Source organism: Kogia breviceps, chromosome 8 (genome assembly GCF_026419965.1).
Source record: "Kogia breviceps isolate mKogBre1 chromosome 8, mKogBre1 haplotype 1, whole genome shotgun sequence".
Classification (NCBI taxonomy): Eukaryota; Metazoa; Chordata; class Mammalia; order Artiodactyla; family Physeteridae; genus Kogia; species Kogia breviceps.
Genome location: NC_081317.1, coordinates 74,103,516 through 74,122,637, shown reverse-complemented (window position 1 = coordinate 74,122,637; position 19,122 = coordinate 74,103,516). Strand labels below are relative to the sequence as shown.

Genomic DNA, 19,122 nt, shown 5'->3' with positions numbered 1-19,122 from the left:
ATGCAAATGAACTTACATTTTCTTATTTTCCCCATTTTGCTGTAGACTAATACAAACTTCATTCCAGGCTGGCACTCAAAACCCAGCATTTAGGAACTACTCTTCTAAGGAACACCCTGAGTGTTACAAAGCATTAGAGTAACTTTAAATTTTAAGCACTTTCAATATAAAGATGGCAGAAGCAAATTATAAATAATGGGAAAAGGATGATATACTGATGACTTCAGATGATATATGACTCAGACTTCTAAGATTTGAGTCAGTTGCCTCTAGTTTTCATGAAATGACATTTTGTCTGCTTACCCATGTCATACATTTTCTCTAGTGGCTCTGTAGAAATTACACAAATGGCATTTTTCTGTCCCTGGCCCTTTATTTCTTTAAAGAATGCAGTCTAGATAAGTGAGTATATACACATATGCCATTGAGTGATTGTATCCATAGGTACTCAGCCAATATTAATAAAGTTTAAAGCCATGCACAGATTTTATACACATCTGTCATTGCAAAACAGAGCATTTTATTATGATATGGTGTGAAGCAATTTTCCAGCAAACAGAGGAAAGAGCTGCAAATCTAAAGATCTCTCTCATGCTGAGGCCTTGAAAAAGCTATTTATTAATGGACATATAGCCATGTGGTTCCCAGAAAATTGTGCCCTGTGGACACATTGTCCATTGCTCAGACATATTTCCAAAGCATATGTCCAGGGGCTTTTGAAATGCTTTTTGGATTCAGCAAACCACAGACCTGGGAGGAAAGAAAGGTAGGGGAAGGAGTGTTAAGATGCAAGGAAGCAAGGAAGTCTTTGTCTTTCTTTCTGGGGAACTAGAATGAGAGGTACAAACACCAGGGCATGTAAACTGTGACCTTGTCACCAATTCCTTTTGGATGGAAACATAAAGGAACTATAGCACCTCCAGCTGAGGCTCTCACCCCACACCTACAAAGGCTTCCAGGAGACTTCTTCCCCAAGGCCCTATTCTTCTGTGGGTGGTTACCGAGCCCCACCCTTCAGAACATGACCAAGATGAACAATTCCCAGAAATCAGGACAGCGTACAGGCCCACCTTCCCTGTGTCCCAGGCGTTAGCTGACCTCCTGGAATAACATTGGCCTAGAGGAGCAGGACGAGTTCTCGGCCAAGCCCAGGTGCCAGAGAAGTGAACTTAAGCCTGGGCCTCATTCTGCTTCCGTTGCTTCTGTCTGTGTTTATTTGAGGTTTTGCTTTTGTTGGTGGTGGTGGTAGTTTTGGTTTGTTTTGCATTTGTAAATGTACCCGAAAATAACATCTTTAAACACTAGGATTATACTCAGCACTATAGAAGCACCATGAGGTGCATAAGGGAATCAACCAAGGGAAGAGTGGGTCCATGTTACCAATCTCACACATTCTCTAGGCCATGTCCTTTCTAAGTGGAGTGGCATGTGAAATCACCTGTCCTGTTTTACATTAGCTAGCTAGCTAGATGGATAGATAGATGGATAGAGAGTGATAAATAGATAAATATGTATAAACACACATTTGAATACATATGTTACATTCATATAAGTTAACTGTGCACATTCTATATAGTATATAAAATATTTTATAATTTTCTCTTCATATTAAATAACCTCAATACAGAGATTTGAAATCAGAAAAATTAAGAGCTGGTTCTTTGCTCTACTAAAAACTCGGGAAAAGGGTTTTTTCACATAGTGAGCCCCATGCTTCTCCCCCTGCTACGACCTTTAAAATACAATTTATTTATACATGTTCTATTTGCATGAATCTTTTTAGAAATACAAAGATACTTCCATAATTGTCTATTTAAATGGATCATTATTAAATCATATTTTTGCACCAAATGGTATGTATAGGGCTCAATACAATATTCAGGAGATCATTAACACCTTGGAGGAACTTCATCCTGAAAAATCCTTGGCTTTCCCATTTTTATATAGCAATGACCATGATGCATCTAAAGCAATACAGTTCCAGAATATAATGAGCTAATTGATTGTAACCAGGGCCCTCACTTATTTGGGACAATATCTAGCTGGTGATAATTATATTAAAATAACCAAATTTTTAAACTACTAAGCAACATTGGTGACTGGCTTCTTTTCTGAGGATTTTTTTGACTATTGGCTGAAGATAACCAATCCTTGGAGTTTGTTCCATCAAATTCTGTGCTCATCATCCTTTAACTAGTTCAGTTCTGTTTCAGTACACGCATACTGGACCTTTACTGTATACCAGACAATAAGGCAGGGCCCTGTCCTCAAAAAACACAGTCTCACTGAGTTCCAGTGTACACCCAAGGCAGAAACAGCCAAAAACATCTAGCTCAGTGTTGTCAAACTTTAGAAGGCCTGAAAGTCATCTGGAAGGCTTGCTACTACACAGGTTGCTGGGCCTCTGTCCCCACTCCGGGTTTCTGATTCACTATGTCTGAGGTGGGACCTGAGAATTTGCATTTCTAACAAGTTCCCAGGTGGTTCTGATGTTGGTTCTGGACCACACTTTGGGGACCACGAATAGAATATGATGGACAAGATAAAAGTTAAAGTAGGAGAGGACGGTGCAAAATTCTTCACCGTAGAACATGCAAAATTCGGCACCTTACATTCAGAATAAGTCCAGGAGGTCAGTGAATACAGATTACTTGTACGCAAAGCAGTGTTTCTCCCGCACACCTGACCAACAGCACTTTGACAAGCAGGTGCTGAGCAGGGCCTGGGTTAGGGGTGGGGATATAAGGACTTTGCTTTGAAATAATGCATAGTCGTTACACTCAGCCTCTATTTGAGCACCTCCTAGAAAGAGGAGAAGTTGCCATAGATACCAGCCTTAGGAATAAATACAGAAAAAAATTAAATTCATTTCTCTCTGAGAAAGTATTTTATATAGGTGCAGATCACTATCTCCCCACTTTGCTTTGTCTTTTCTGAACTAAATATCCCAAGATCTTTTAACCACTTCCCATGCATACAGCAGGTCTCCCACTACCCTGCTCACTTTCTCAGTATGCACTTTAAGTTGTCAACATCACCCTTTAAATGTGGTCTCTAAATGGAACTTAATTCTGTGTTTTAGTTAGAGCCTAGATTCAGTTCCTTTATTCATTCATTTACTGTTTTTATCACCTACTATATGCTAGGCTAATAATCATAGAGTACAATAGAACAAGCAGTTCTTTTCATGTTACAAGAGTAAGAACACAGCATAATGGAAAGATTTTAACACTAATTCTGCAGTAACTAGCTGTGTGACCTTGAACAAGTTACTTAACTCCTCTGAACCTATGGTCCCCATCTGTAAAATGAAGTATTAATACCTAACTGTAGAATCTTAAAAGTTATTGAGATAACATATATGAGATATTATGCTTTCAGTAACTGGTAGTTATTGTTTGATCCATACATTTTGTTTGCTCTGAGATTGCATTACAATCATAGCAGCCAAGTCACGTGTTTGGTTCAGAGTGAGACTACAATTAATTAAAACAAGGGCTTTTTCACGTAAGCTAATTCAAATATCCTCAAACCTCTTCTTGTGAAATGTTTGTTTTTAACCTAAAATCAAGACTTAACATTCATTGCTGTGAAATTTTTCTTTTATTTGTTCCCCCTTTGGCTCATTATTCTAGCATTTTTTTTTTTTTTTTTTTTTGGTAGTACACGGGCCTCTCACTGTTGTGGCCTCTCCCGTGGTGGAGTACAGGCTCCGGACGCACAGGCTCAGCGGCCATGGCTCACGGGCCCAGCCGCTATGCGGCATGTGAGATCTTCCCAGACCGGGGCACGAACCCGTGTCGCCTGCATCGGCAGGCGGACTCTCAACCACTGCGCCACCAGGGAAGCCCTATTCTAGCATTTTAAGGACAACTTTGGATCCTGATTTTATCATCAGTCTATTAATTTTTCATCCTATTCTTTTTATATCATTGTTTGCTTGATAAGCATACCTACTATGCCTTCAACATAATCCACCAAAATGTCACCAGCACAGATCAGGTGAACCAAGACAGATCTAAGATATTGCATGACTCCAAAAAATACCTCTCATGATGACATCAGCCCATTGGTTAATCAGCCAGCCAGGTGTCCACATTTCTCTAGTCACTCCTGTGTGTCAGCCTCCCTGCTAAAATCACAATGTACTTCATCAAAGGTATTGTGCATCTGTGTCTCTTTATTAGTCTAGACTATCAAAAGAGAGACAAGATTAACAATGAGCCCATGTAGTCTTGTGTTAACTAATCCTATCTCTTTAAAGTACCCAAAAGATACCATCTGCTTAATTACCTACGACTAAGCCATTCTCTAATGCTGCCTAGAATTGATGTCAAACTCCCATAATTCCTAGAATCCAGGAATGTTGAATGTCAGGAAAACATTTCCTGTCTGCAGTCTCCTGGCATTTCTTTTCTTTTTTAAAAAAATTAATTTATTTATTTTGGCTACATTGGGTCTTCGTTGCTGCACGCGGGCTTTCTCTAGTTGCTATGAGCAGGGGGCTACTCTTCGTTGCAGTTCGCAGGTTTCTCATTGCAGTGGCTTCTCTTGTTGTGGAGCATGGGCTCTAGGCGCACAGGCTTTAGTAGTTGTGGCATGTGGTCTCAGTAGTTGTGGCTTGCGGGCTCTAGAGCGCAGGCTCAGTAGTCGTGGCCCAAGGGCTTAGTTGCACCACGGCATGTGGGATCTTCCCGGACCAGGGCTCGAAACCATGTCCCCTGAATTGGCAGGTGGGTTCTTAACCACTGCGCCAGCAGGGAAGTCCCTGGCATTTCTTTTTACTTCCCTTTGGTTTTTAAGGGTCACATACATTTTCTGTTGATCAGAGATGGAAGTTCTTTTCTGGTTCCTTTAACTCATTTAAAGCAGAATTTGCAAACTGGTTGCTTGTGGACAGCATCTGCCCACAGAGGGCTGTTGTGTTGAGCTTGCAATGATTGTTAAAATTCACTCGGAATTCCTTTGGACTGGGTGTGATCTCTGCTGACACAGAATCCTTGCCTCTATTCTCTTATGCCTTGCCTGCTTCACCTACTTACTTGATCTACCCTTCTATAGGCATTTGATTCTCAGACACCTAACTTAAAGTTTCCAGTTTATCCTCACCATCACCCCACCCGTAGGGCCCCACCAGTCAGCAGTTTCAGTTTGAATTTTCTCCTTGACAGTAACGATTTAAGCAAACTGGGATATACATTATTCCTTGTTGTCATCTTTTAATCTAACATTATCTTTCCCAAACCAATGGGCTCTATATCCTTTTTTCACTTCACATAGATCTAAAAAGTATTAGACAATGACTATTAATAGTATATACAACTTGTAATTTTTCATAACAAAGAGAGAGGAATAACTTAGGATATATGAAATTTATAAATAAGCCAAAAATAATGTAAGCCAAAAAAATGAGCTTCACCCACTTGCCACCATGACTTTTTCTAAAACTGATCTTTGGTATCTCCATTGATAGAACCAAGTTTAAACTTTTCTCCCTTTTTTTGGTTCCAGAGTTAGTGAGAAGGATAATTGGCCCAAAGGGAAGGGTAGGTGACCCTAAAGGACTTAAATAATTCACAAATTAGGTGTCAGTCTGTGGATAAGCAAGAGTTAGCTTTAGCTGCTCTGCATCGTTGCCTTTGATCTGAAAACCTGTGTCAGTATACCCTTTCCCGCCCCCCCCCCCCCCGCCACGAGAGTCCCCACAATTGGGTTCATGTGTTCTGGGATTGTCTGGGATTGTTTTTGCTCTTCATCCTACACCCATTCTACTGCTAGCACTCCAGGGAATATTTGAAATTTAGAGCAGGCATGGCCTGCCAGTTCTCTCTTTCCTTTTACCATATTTCCTTTAACTACATTTTGAGGTTATCAGAAAAGAAGATGAATTTCTGGAAGGTAATACAATAATCCTTAAGAAATTACATATTGAAGTTGAAATTTTCTGTGCCACCAGAATCTTCTTCTGAATGCCCTTTTTCTTATCACATTGGCTGTTAGAGGCTGGTTGTTTTACTACCTGGTTGTTTGTTTGTTTTACCAGCCTATTGAGTCCTCTCTAATGGGCTCCTGGCTGTCACTTTCTTGGCCCTCTGGGTACAGGAGCCACCTCACATCTTTCCAGTGTTCTGTTGGGTCTCTATTGTGATTGCCTTGTGAGTTATTCTGAAATAAGCCATGCAAGGTCTGGAGATTTGAAAGAGGGAAAGAAAAATAAAGTGTTCCTTCATACAACATCTTCCTTTCCACAGTTCCTTTTTCTTTTCTTACCTAGTCACTTCCCATATCTATCTCCTTAAGGATTCTTATTGATCCTTAAGGATTTTTATTGATCCTTAAGTTCTTACAATTCTTATCTCCATTTTATCTCCTGATTTATTTGACCGGAGTCAGCTCCTAGAAACTACAATCATGACTCGAAACTCTTGGTTTGTTCCTCAGACCTATTTTTATCTGTGATGCGTGCCCATTTGCAAATAACTTTTCAAGAATTCGTTTTTAAAGATTAAGAGAAGTACTCTATTTATGGAACAAGCATATGTAAACTTGACTCCAGGAACATTTATTCTTTTATAACTCCTACATTAAACCCCTATCAGTTATATCCGAGCTCTAATTGATGATATAATTAGGTGGTTAAACACATCTAGAATTCTGAAAGGAAATGGATCAAACAGTCCTTTTTTTTTTTTCTCTTTAAAATTCAAATCTTACATTCCAAAGTACCTCAGAGCCCACAGGAGAATTAAGATTTGGTGAAGAATAGTTCCTTGGCCCTGTTCTAGCAGGCTTTCCTCCCCTACTTCCATCCCACGGAGCCATGCTTCTTTATCTTTGCTCTTGAGGCTCCACTAGGCACCTCCTTGCTTTCCCAGACGACTCTCTTCCTCCCATCCCCTTGGGCTCCTTAGTTTCTGGGTTCTGTTTGTTCCCCACAACCAAGTCCTTTGTCTTCAGTTGCCTCTTGGTGCCTTAGCTCAGCCTCTCACCTGCTAGTTTTCTCTGCAGTATTGGATCCTGGGGCTAAAGTGAGGTGGGATGCAGGGAGGGGAGGGTCCCCACAGTGCAGGGAGATAGCTCACCATGCTCAAACCAATGATCACATGCAGTTATGCTCAGAGAGCATCTTTATCTCTTTCCATACTGATCTTGTATACACCAGACTCCAGGAAAGGGCAAGAGAGGGAGGGAGAAAACTATCCTGCCTTTTGTTACTCTGCCAACACTAAAAAGCTAGGTGGACCCAGTACCTAGAGTATCCCAAACAAAACTCCTCATTCTATAGAAATGTACCATCTGTCCTTCTCCTGACTTTAATGAAGAAGTTTTTTGTCCACTCACGCAAAGCTTATTGAATTACAAAAAAAAAAAAAAAAAATGAAATTGTAATACTTGGAAAACTCCATAGGCTAGATGGTGAAGAAGTGAATTGTAAGTCTGTTAGACACACAAACTTATTATTGTAAGTAATTTGTTTCTCAGACTATGTTTATACCACAAAACAAAGTGAAACAGAGGAAAGTTGAATTTTCCTTCTGAAACATCTGTGTTAGCTGGATGAATAGCATTGTGTTTGCCAGACACAGAATTGCTCGATTTATAAGTCTTCTGGAAATACACCTGGGCATGATGGCAGAGTGTGCCTGGACCCTGGGAGGCTCTGGATTGGCTATGGAGCAGCAGGAAGGAGCAAAAGAAAAAAATGTTCCCAAAGCAGGGCTCTTGAGAGCAGTCCAGAACCTTGGACCAGTGAAGGGAAGCTGAGAGGTTAAAGAGCAGAGTAGATAGAGTCAGTTGGGAGGTTGTTGCTAAGAGAGGCAGAAATAGGCCCCAAGGCCGCAGCAGCAGAGGAGGAGGAGGCAGCTTTTTTTTTTTTCTTTTCTTTTTCTTTTTTTTGCGGTATGTGGGCCTCTCACTGTTGTAGCCTCTCCCTTTGTGGAGCACAGGCTGTGGACGCGCAGGCTCAGCGGCCATGGCTCACGGGCCCAGCCGCTCCGCGGCATGTGGTATCCTCCCAGACCGGGGCATGAACCCACGTCCCCTGCATCAGCAGGCGGACTCTCAACCACTGCACCACGAGGGAAGCCCGAGGAGGAGGCTTTTAAAAGGCCTCAGGTCCCTCAGCGAGGGGTCTCACATGCCTCACATTTCTTTCTGGCACTGAAATGTATAGTCTTCTCTGATAGAGGCACTGCTACTGTCAACCCACCATCACCATCACCACCACAGCTACACCAGCTGGAGGGACCCAGCTCTGATGCCCACTGCTCTTCGTAAAGCATGCAGCCATGTTCCTTCTGAGGGTCAGCAGTCAAGTGATTAGCTGTGCATATTGGAGGTATTGGAAAAGTATCTTTATCCTCCCCAAAGAAGATGTGAATGGATCTTATTTAGATTCTCCAAAAGATTTGCCTTTGGGCATCTAAAAGTGAAAGTTTGAGCTCAAACCAAAACTTGGCTTTGGTTTGTCCTTTCCAAGTTAATTTGAGCAGGTGAAAATATGGCACAATTTCATTTTAAATGTGTGATCTCTGTCTTTATAAATAAATGACCAGGCAACCTATTAGACAGTTGAAATCAAGTTCATCACAGTGATTGACTCACTGAACCTTTATTGACACCTGGCACGTATTGGGCTGGCAACACGGAAATGGGAACTGGGATATGAGACAGATCACACGCGTAAGAATCTCCAGTGGGGAGGGTCAAGACCTGGAGAAGTAACTGTAATAGAAAGCATCTGTGATCAGCTACCCAGAGAGACAGAGAGAGAGGAGTAAGACTATTTATTGATTGATAGCCACTCCAGAGTAATTTACCATAAATTACTCTATGTCATCTTGGCTGAATTTCTTGATGTTTGATTTTCCTTTATTAATGAAAGGATTCGGTTAAATTAGATCAGCTCCAGGTGACTCAGTAATAGTACTATATCAGTTCCTTTGGAGGCACTACGTTCTAAAAGGATTGTTTTGAATAACAACAACAACAACAAAAGATTATTATATAAACGCAAAATAAACATAATCCCAGTCCATAGAATACAAATTTAAATAAATGTGCACTGCAGTAAGAATAGCTACATTCTGCAATTCTACTGCAAAATTCTGGGTAAAGTTATCCAATTGTAACATTCTCATTTTGTTGGTGACTTATAAGCCAACACCCTAATACTTATTTAGGTCATTGAACCCTGCCCCAAGCAACAGCGAAGCCAGGAGGGTGGGAAAAGGTGGGACTTTGGCCCACTTTACTTCAAGAAGAACTACTCAACTTTGGTGTTTATTTATTGGGATTGAGCATTAATTTTCACTGAGGGAAAAGGGGATTAGTAGCTAAAAACAATTGGATTCAATAATCTCTAAAGCCTCTTCCAGCTCTAGAAGATGGAGATGCTGTGATTCTCAGTGACAGAGGGTCACTGCCATCCTCTCCTCCCCACCACCCTTAGTTGCTCTCCAGTGGAACAGCAAGGGCACCAAGTCTGAGTGCAACTCTGATCCCCTCTGTGCTCTCCAGCCTCCCGCAGAGAAACCAGCCCCAGGTGACTCTGGTTCTCTTTTCCCTCCCAGGGTGGAGAACATGTCCATGCGGCTGGAGGAAGTCAATGAGAGGGAACACTGCATGAGGGCCTCGCTCCAGACCGTGGACATTCGGCTGGCGCAGCTCGAGGACCTCATTGGGCGCATGGCTACAGCCCTGGAGCGCCTGACGGGTCTGGAGCGGGCCGAGTCCAACAAAATCCGCTCACGGACCTCCTCAGACTGCACAGACGCAGCCTACATTGTCCGCCAGAGCAGCTTCAACAGCCAGGAGGGGAACACCTTCAAGCTCCAAGAGAGTATAGATCCTGCAGGTGAGGAGACCTTGTCCCCAACTTCTCCAACCCTAATGTCCCGTATGCGAAGCCATTCTTTCTATTCAGTCAATGTGAAAGACAAAGGTGGGATAGAAAAGTTGGAGAGTCTATTTAAAGAAAGGTCCCTGAGCCTACACCGGGCTACTAGTTCCCACTCTGTAGCAAAAGAATCCAAAGCTCCTGCGGCCCCTGCAAACACTTTGGCCATTGTTCCTGATTCCAGGAGACCGTCTTCATGTATAGACATCTGTGTCTCTGCCATGGATGAGCTCCACTGTGATATAGACCCTCTGGACAATTCCGTGAACATCCTTGGGCTGGGAGAGCCAAGCTTTTCGGCTCCAGTACCTTCCAAAGCTCCTTCAAGTAGTGCCTATGCAACTCTTGCACCCACAGACGGACCTCCAAGCCGGAACACTGATTTCGAGGACATCACCTCCATGGACACTAAATCTTTTTCTTCAGACTATACCCACCACCCAGAATGCCAAAACCTGTGGGACACTGACCCTCCAATGTACCACACCATCGAGCGTTCCAAAAGTAGCCGCTACCTAGCCACCACCCCCTTTCTTCTAGAAGAGGCCCCCATCGTGAAATCTCACAGCTTTATGTTTTCTCCTTCGAGGAGCTATTATGCCAACATTGGGGTGCCTGTGAAAACAGCAGAATACACAAGTATTACAGACTGTATTGACACAAGGTGTGTCAATGCCCCTCAAGTGATTGCTGACAGAGCCACCTTCCCCGGAGGTCTTGGAGGAAAAGTGGAGGACTCATCATGCTGCCATCCCGAACGAGAAGCAGAACTGAGTCACCCCAGCTCTGACAGTGAGGAGAATGAGGCCAAGGGCCGGAGAGCCGCCATTGCAATACGCCCCCAGGAGAGCGATAATTCAGACAGAACCCTGTCCAACAACATCACAGTTCCCAAGCTAGAGCGCGCCAGCAGCTACTCAGCAGAGGAGCCAAGTGTGCCATATGCACACACCAGGAAGAGCTTCTCCATTAGTGACAAGCTCGACAGGCAGCGGAACGCAGCAAGCCTGAGAAATCCCTTCCAGAGGAGTAAGTCCTCCAAGCCAGAGGGCCAAGGGGACAGTCTGTCCATGAGGAGACTCTCCAGAACATCCGCTTTCCACAGCTTTGAAAGCAAACACACCTAAACCTTCCAATAAGCTTTGCAGGAGGCTCAAGAATCCAGCCCTAAAATTCTCCCCCAAATTCACCTGTTCCCATTCCTTGAAACTTACCTGCTTTATTCTTAGTTGAGCAAAACAGATATTGCCTTGGGAGGTGTTAACTCAAAGGTGACTTCTGGGCCAGAGATGAAGAAAGCATTTGTTCTGGTCCGGTGCCAAACATGGGATTTAAGTCATGTTCACACTTGATGGGTAGGGAGGGGAAAAAGGGAGAAGAAGGGTTGAGATGAATATGTATCACTAGTCACTTCAGAAAGCCATGAGTTCTGGGAATGAATGGGACTTCAAGCACTGTCCGTGCCAGGAGTCATCTTTCCATTTCTGACCATTATCAAGAGTTTTAGAATGCAGGGCTAAATAGCGAAAATAAAATAAAATAGCCAGCATACAAATGAGATATTCTAAACTTTCAATTCTGTTTTCTTTTCACATTGGCTCCATCACTGGTGACTGATGAAGAGCATCCTTTTTATTCAGTATAAGCCGGCAGCAAGCAGTTCTACCTAACGTCCCACATCCTTCTCATGCCAACACTTCTGTAATTGATCATTATAAAGAAAAAACAAGGTAACAGTCATAGTTCACCTGTCTCTTATATATTCGTTTCTGGTGCCACAACTTTTATCTTTTTTGAAGAAAATAAAGGGAAAAGAAATGCCTTTTTGTATTGCAATCAAAATGAAAGAAGAATTGATGTTAAAAACAAATGTCAAGTGGTTTATTATAAACAGTGGGCATTCAAGTATAGTCAAGCAAGCTCAGGATGAATGTAATTAAATAATTTTATATTTTTTAATTTATTTTGTATCTCACCTGTCATCAGTGAAGCCACTCACTGAATATGTAATAGTGAACTTAAAAAAATGGTAGGCCGAACTCACCTGAAACTGCCATATGGGATACTGTTATCTGCTCACCATCCATGTCATGTGTGATGCTGCTGTGTGACCTTCGTCATTTGTATGAGCCTACCATGTCTTCTGAACGTCTCCAGGATGTAATTGCCAATTTTCCGCACCACTCACCACATGAGCATTTTGTATATGAATATCTGGTTACATGTGGATATTTTCATACCTAGAGTTTTGCCATTTAATCTGAGCTCAGCATAAATTTAATTGGAGTTTTTCAAGGGCTGGTATCTTTTTTATGGAATGTTCCAAAGCACTTTTTAAGGAAGTTTCAAAACCATAAATAACCTTAGAATTGACTGGGAGTTTGGTATCAACCCAGGCCATCAGTTGCAGGCATACCATGAATATTTTTCTTATGCACAGAGTTATAAAAAAGATACAGTAGACTAAAATAGAAAACAAATAAACATGTAAAGAGTTCTGTAGTATATGCTGCTTATATACGTATATATGCATTTACCCAGGGAGACATGTTAATATATAGTATATAAACAGACATATAGAGCTTTCTTAAAAGGCTTGGACTTTTCTATCACCTTGAGATATAACCAGGATTTTTTAATATCCAAGGAGTTCCATTGAAAGAGTTCATTATGTTAAATTTTGACTGATGTTGAAATTATGAATTTTTAAATCCCTATGACCTCAGCTTTTCCTTGTACCAGACTAGACATGGCATACTACCTTCCCTTTGCTCCTTTAGGTGCGGAAGCGGTTGCTATCGTGGGGTCTCATTTAGTCTGGTTTCTCCTACACAAAGCGATTATGCCAAGTACAATCAGAATAGACATGTCAGTCTAAGCCAGATAGTATTATGGACTCGAGAATGTAGGCATACGTTTCTAGATCCGAATCTGGATTTAAAGTGGGATAAAGAAATCTTGACCCTCAAATCTTTGGATTCCTATTTGGATCACTGATTTCAAAGTGAATAAAGATCTTTAAGGAAAAAGACTTAATGTCTCTGACCCCAAATACTACCTGGCTCTTTTGTTTCTCTGTAGTTATGAACTCCAAATTGTCTCATTATGGGAAATCAAGTAAGTACATGGACAAAATCTCTAGCCATTGAAACAAACCCCAAAACCTTCTGAACAAGTTTTCAGGTGTAGAGATAATGATGTGACCATATATAAAGAACTAAAGAATTCCTTCTTCACTCCTTGGATTTAAGTGAATAAGAAATAAGTCACCAGAGTCCCTCATATATAAGTGCTCTAGAAACACTTAAATGTTTATTGAACTCCATATTGGCTCTTTCCCCCTCAGCAAACACACATTTGAGAATGGATCAGTTGCCCTTAAACTTCCTTGAGTCACGAATCTCTATGAGGATCTAATGAAAGCTCTGGGCCCGCTTCCCAGAAAAAAATGTACATACATGCAAAGTTGCAATATACCTTAGAGGGTTCATGCACCCCTGGTTCCATATTGATTGATAATGAGGAGGAGGAGCCATGTTTGTTCATAATCAACGCAGTTTATTAGGCACTTTACATTTCAAGACCATTTCTCTGTGACTCTCAGGAAGGCCAAGTCTCAGCACCAGAGTTTGAACCAAGATTTTGTTATTTTTGTTCCTTAGATTAGCTTTTGCTAGTTTGATGTACTTACATCCTAACACTTTGATGGTTTTACGTATGGAGCACATTTACAAAGCCAGAAGCCTATATCCTATATATCCTCTATATCTGTAGAGGAATCTAAGAAGGAGGTGAAATCATTATTCTTTGACCACAGAGCAGGATATCACAGCACCTCCAGGGCCTCATTCTGGACCAGATTGAAAGTAGGGGAAAGAAATTGTGAGCATGAGTGTTTCCATTCATTGTGATTTCTGTAGAGAACCGAGCAGAACCTGGGAAACAAAGTATTTAACAGCCCTGACCTTGTGACTACCTGGTCCTTTTGTTGTGCATGAAAATGAAGTTCTTACATCTTCTGTGAAGTGTGTGAAATATATAAGCCAAATTTAAGTGACTTTAAACACAACCTGTGTAACTTTCATGAGCCATTTCTTTCCTGTGCACTTACATGTGTATTATGTTTCCATCCATTTCTTTACATTTCTGGGTGTTCTGCACACCGACATGGCATTGATTCTGTGGCCTTGTACAGTCAGCTTGTGTCCAGCTCATTTATTTCACCATGTCCCTGATCGAGGGGACGTTAATAATTATCTGTCTCTGTGAATTAAACAGCCCGTGAGCAGCAAGTTATTGAGGAATGTAAATAAAGTCATAGAGCGCTCAAGGAAGTAATAGCTTTGGTTTAATCATATGCTTCTAAGGTGCCAATTTTTATATACTACTATATGTGATGATTTGTTCTAAATTACTCAGTCCTTTTGAAAAGAAAAAAAAAGTAAGGATGTTTAATGAAAATGACCATGGAAATTCCTGATTAACCAACATACTTTGTACTTATACTTAGAAACTCCCTCCTTAATGGATTTCAATGAAGCTGGAAAGCTTGAGTGTAATTGTCGTGACTAGTTTGAGTATTTCTCCAGCCAGAAGGTGTATTAGGGGTCAGAATGCAGCACTTTACAGAACTGAATTTTTTTTTTAAGTCTAAGCTTCCAGGTCTAGGATATTATATAGCACTTTGAAAGTTCCCCCTTTAAAAAATATATATCAGAATAATTGAATGAGAAAAATGTACTTGCAAGAACACAAAATGTGTTTCTTCTGAATGTTTCAAATGTATTCTAAAAGATGGTTTCTATAGATAATATTATGGTAGATAACTGGATAGCACATTTATTCTACTTTCTGAGGCTGTACAGTCTAATCTTTCTGAATGTTTGGGCTGTTTAACTTCTGTAATGATAATAAATATTATCCAGTCATCGATCATGCTATATCTATAGGCTATACCATTCGATGTGTGTGGGGCAATGCTATATTATAAAACACATGTAAACATATATGTAACCCGTGTTTAACTCAGCATAGTTGTAGCATGTGGTTGTATTAATGAACGTTACAGGACAGCTTTATAATCATTTACAAATCTGTAACATTCAATAAAGAAGCACATGTTGCAAGGATTAATGATGTTCCCAATTCCATGTTATTTAGCATCCTCGTGAAACGGGCACTTTTGTTCCTGATCTGCTTTATGCTTTTCACATTCCCGTAGACCACTGTAAAATATTCGTATAAGCTGATGTGCATCTTATAGCCAGCCCTGCAAGCTGTGATAGGCAAGTTGTGATTCTGTGAAAGACAAACTGGCATGTTATACAAAAGGCTATATGACAAATGAACTGAAAATAGTATTTTAAGCTCCAGTGGAATTAGCTGTTTGTTTACATCTGCTAACCCAACGTGGAAGCAGTGTACAGTATTTTATAAATATGTTCATGTAGTAACACTGATATGTTTGTTTCTAGATAAAATGATGCTAGTGTGTAGGTGATTATATCCTTATTCTAGATATTGCATTATAGCTCACTATTCTTTAATAATAGTAATGTGACTTAAATGAAGTAATCCCACTCCAAATCCAGTCTTAATTTTGTGGCAACAAAATGCATGCACTGCTTTATGCGTTTCTTTTGACTTTTTAAAGGCACTTAACATTTTACTGTTGCCTGCTGTGACACTTAAACCAGTTAGGAACTCACTCAAAATGTCGGGCTTCTTACACTGTTTGGGGATTATGTTCAGTTTTTTAAAATTAAAAACAAAAAAGCAACCAAGGATTTTTTATTATTTTTTAAGCTCTGAACAAATAATATGGACTAAAGTATTAACCACAGGGCATATAGCTATGCGAGACCTGGATATAGCTAGCCAATACCACTTGGGTTTACCAAGGTCTAGGTGTTGGTGCATCTGTGATATATGAAAGACATGTTTCTGATTCTTTAGGGCCATTAGGTGCAAATTGCTAAAACAGAGATGAGAGGGAGAAGTCCATTCGTGACAGTGTAGAAATCCACATATCAGTATGAATGAATCCAGTGGGCAACATATGACCACGCTCGTACCTTGGGGCTTTTTTCACCTTCTCTGTGAGCCTGGCCCAGGGGAGGGCGAGAGATGGGTGACTGGGTGTGTGATTGAGCACTGGGTGACTCTGAAGAGTTTGCCTTGTAAGGAAATCACCATTTCATTGTTAGAAGCCATTCAACATCCAAACAAGAGAGGGGCCAATTTGCACAATGTACACATCTTGTAAATGATGGCTTCTCAACGAGTAGAGAGAACTTTTCTCTCAGCCTGCATTGGCCTAAGCTTTCTCTTCTTTTTACCTGTCAAACAGTCTCTTTCTCAGATTGGAGTCAACCAAAGGAGGGGTTGGTTCTGATTTAAGGAAAACAAGATTTTTTTTCCTTTTCTTTTGTAATTCGTTTGAGAATGTAGTTTTGTTACCTTTTCTCTGATGAATTCCTTGCACTGACCGCTGCTAATGAAATCAGGACATGACCATTTCTACATGTCATCTAAGGGAGGAATTCGGTGGCCAAGTAATCCCGACGGTGGTAAGAGTGAGGTGAATTTTCCCTCCCCTAATTCACCTAGTCTACTGGCCCCATTAAACCTTCAGGCCATTGCCTATTTACACAGTGTTTTGTGCTGGGAAGTGAAAAGGACATGTGTGGCCAAAAGGCCATAGGCTTTCTGATGACCATCAATGCCAACCTTGACCCAGGCCTTCCTCTGGAGCAGGCAGGCTGCTGAGAGCTGTGGGACACAGAGGGGTGTTCAGCCTTGTGCCTGGATGCACAACCTTCTTCACCCCCTTAACTTTCTTCCTTTCTCTTGGCCCAGCACAAGGTGTTTTTTGCCAGACCAGTTGACTCTTGCTCCTATTACCTCAATACCCTCTGGACACTGGCACGGTAAACTGAAACAGTGATTACAAACATTCGGACTTTGTCCAGCCCTCACCTTCCCACTGACTTTTCATCTTCCCCGCAACTCTACCCCACATGCTCCTAACTTGGCCGGTGTTTGCATCAGCCTCATCAGTTCTTCGCCTGTCTGAATCCCAACCCTCACATCTTCACCCCAGCTTCTCACATGTCATCAGCACCGGCCATCTGCATCTAGACTGTGGGGTTGCAAACTCAAATATGTGGAGGGACTGTATCCAGAACACAAATGTGTCAATTGGGCTGGCAAAAGACAACAGGAAGAAGTTGGGTTTGTAGGGCACGAGAGAACGTGTGTCCTGCTGCAAAGACATTCACGTTCAGATGTGCAAACACTGTGCTAGCCAAACAAACGTGTCTGCCAGCAGCTTTCAGTCCCACAAGCAATAGTTTGGCACCTCTGAATCAGAGCCAACCAGGATCATATTCTTGATTCCACCTTAGTGAGTATATACGCAAAATACACTGAAAATGGAGGTGGGGAGGGAAAGAAACTCACCCTATTCAGGGTTCTTTCTGTTCTCCCAATGATACGTGCGTGTATATTTGCTAGCTGCATCATTCTGGACCTAAACTCAGGATCTTTGTGAGGGAGATTCAGAAGAGTACCGTAGCATTGTATCGAGGCTTGTCTGCTTCCTGTCACTACAGTGTCTGACCTGAGTTTTTATTGCTGTTCCTGCTGTGCAGAACAGTCCATGCAGTATACTGTACTCATAGCCGTTTCATAACACAGAACTTAGACTCTCATTTGTAAACGTTCTAACCATAGTTTATAATGGGGAAAATTATTCAAATATCATTTTTAAATGAATTCCTATAAACAATTTTGCAGTTGGGTTTCTTACAGATATATACATCTTTTCGTTCTTTGTGTATAGATAGACAGTAGTTTGCATATCTATCGACATTATAAGTATATATAAATCCTTAGAGGAATTGTTCTTTTTTAAAGGTCTCTTATTGGATTCACAGTGCACTTTGAGCTTGTTCATTTAGATATATAATTCAAAGCAAAGGTTGGCAGATACTACGGGAGAAACTTTCTGAAATTTCTGTAACAAATGTTTTGCAATAAAAAAAAAAAAAAACTCAGTAGTTCAAAACATGACCTGGACTTCCTTGTGCATTTATTTGCCACCATGTGATCTCTACCATTCTCATGCCAAGAATTTTTGGGGTACAGAGAGACAATTGCCTTGGGCTCCATAAAGTACTTGTAGAGCAGAGGCTGCAACTGGTGGTCTGTGGGTCATATATAGCCAGCAGAGAAGGGGTGTTGTTGTCCAGCACTAATATTTTCACTTCAAATAAAGTGGGAAAAGAAATTGCAGAACACATATATGTACAGTCTTTTATTTTAAAAAATATTTGTTGAGCACCTACTCTCTGCCCCCAGCAGTGTGCCAAGGTGAATAAAGCAGGCAAAGGCCCTACCCCTGTGGAGTTTTAAATCTAACTAATAAAGTGTAATCATATATAGTTTTGTAATTACCATTTCGCCACCTAAGAAATAGAGCATGAAAAGTAAGAATCTGTAGGTTCAGAGGAGTGACAGTGCTCTGTGGCTCAGGGCAAGGAAGGCCCTATGGGGTAGGCTACACCAGAATGTGCCCTGAAGAACAAGGGGAGTTTAACTAGTCGATAGGAGGAGGACATTCCACGTAAGGGGGACATTTTTTTTTAATTGAAGCATAGTGACTGTACAATATCGTATAAGCTACAGGTGTACTATATAGTGATTCACAATTTTTAAACGTAAGGGGGACATTAATTTGATAAGCACCCAAATGTTACAGTGCTTCATCCTGGTTAGAACCTCTAAGCAGCCGCAGCTTCACGGGCTGCATCTCCAGCATGGACCCTGATGTTGAGAGTGAGGCTTTGTTCCAGTGAACACCTTTATCTTTACTTTTCCCACTGGCTCTGTCTAGTCAATTTTTTGAAAATGGAATGGCTGGCATCGCTTTCTGCACATTTACGTAACCACATACAATATTCAATCATGTGCCCTCAGATTTCCTATAAAATCAGGTCAACCATCATTTGCTGCCAAAATCTCAGATTTAGACCAACATGGGCCTTCCTTGAAGGACATATTAATGGATGTAGAGAAAGACTAAATTCTCTAGAGATAATATATCATCATTTCCTTTTTTACATTACCCAATTTGATTAAAAGCCGGAAGACAGCTTACCATAGAAAGGCCTGGGTTACCACACCCTTGTCTGTGGAAAGTTCTCAGTAATTATTTCCTTTTC

At 41.1% G+C, this 19,122-nt stretch overlaps 1 protein-coding gene across 13 annotated transcripts in view; it reads left to right on the top strand.

The window, feature by feature from the left end:
- The window catches only part of TRPM3 (transient receptor potential cation channel subfamily M member 3), a 514,000-nt gene extending 497,536 nt beyond the window's left edge, over positions 1-16,464 (top strand). For 9 of the 13 annotated variants that reach the window (XM_059072698.2, XM_067039570.1, XM_059072696.2 and 6 more), the window contains one exon: positions 9,573-11,701. In XM_059072698.2, the coding sequence (XP_058928681.1) occupies positions 9,573-11,025 (1,453 nt within the window). In that variant the 3' untranslated portion in view covers positions 11,026-11,701. Of the gene's footprint in view, positions 1-9,572 lie in introns of all 13 variants that reach the window. The other 4 variants (XM_059072701.2, XM_059072700.2, XM_067039572.1 and 1 more) reach the window with 2 other exon arrangements.
- The last annotated feature ends 2,658 nt before the right edge of the window (positions 16,465-19,122 follow it).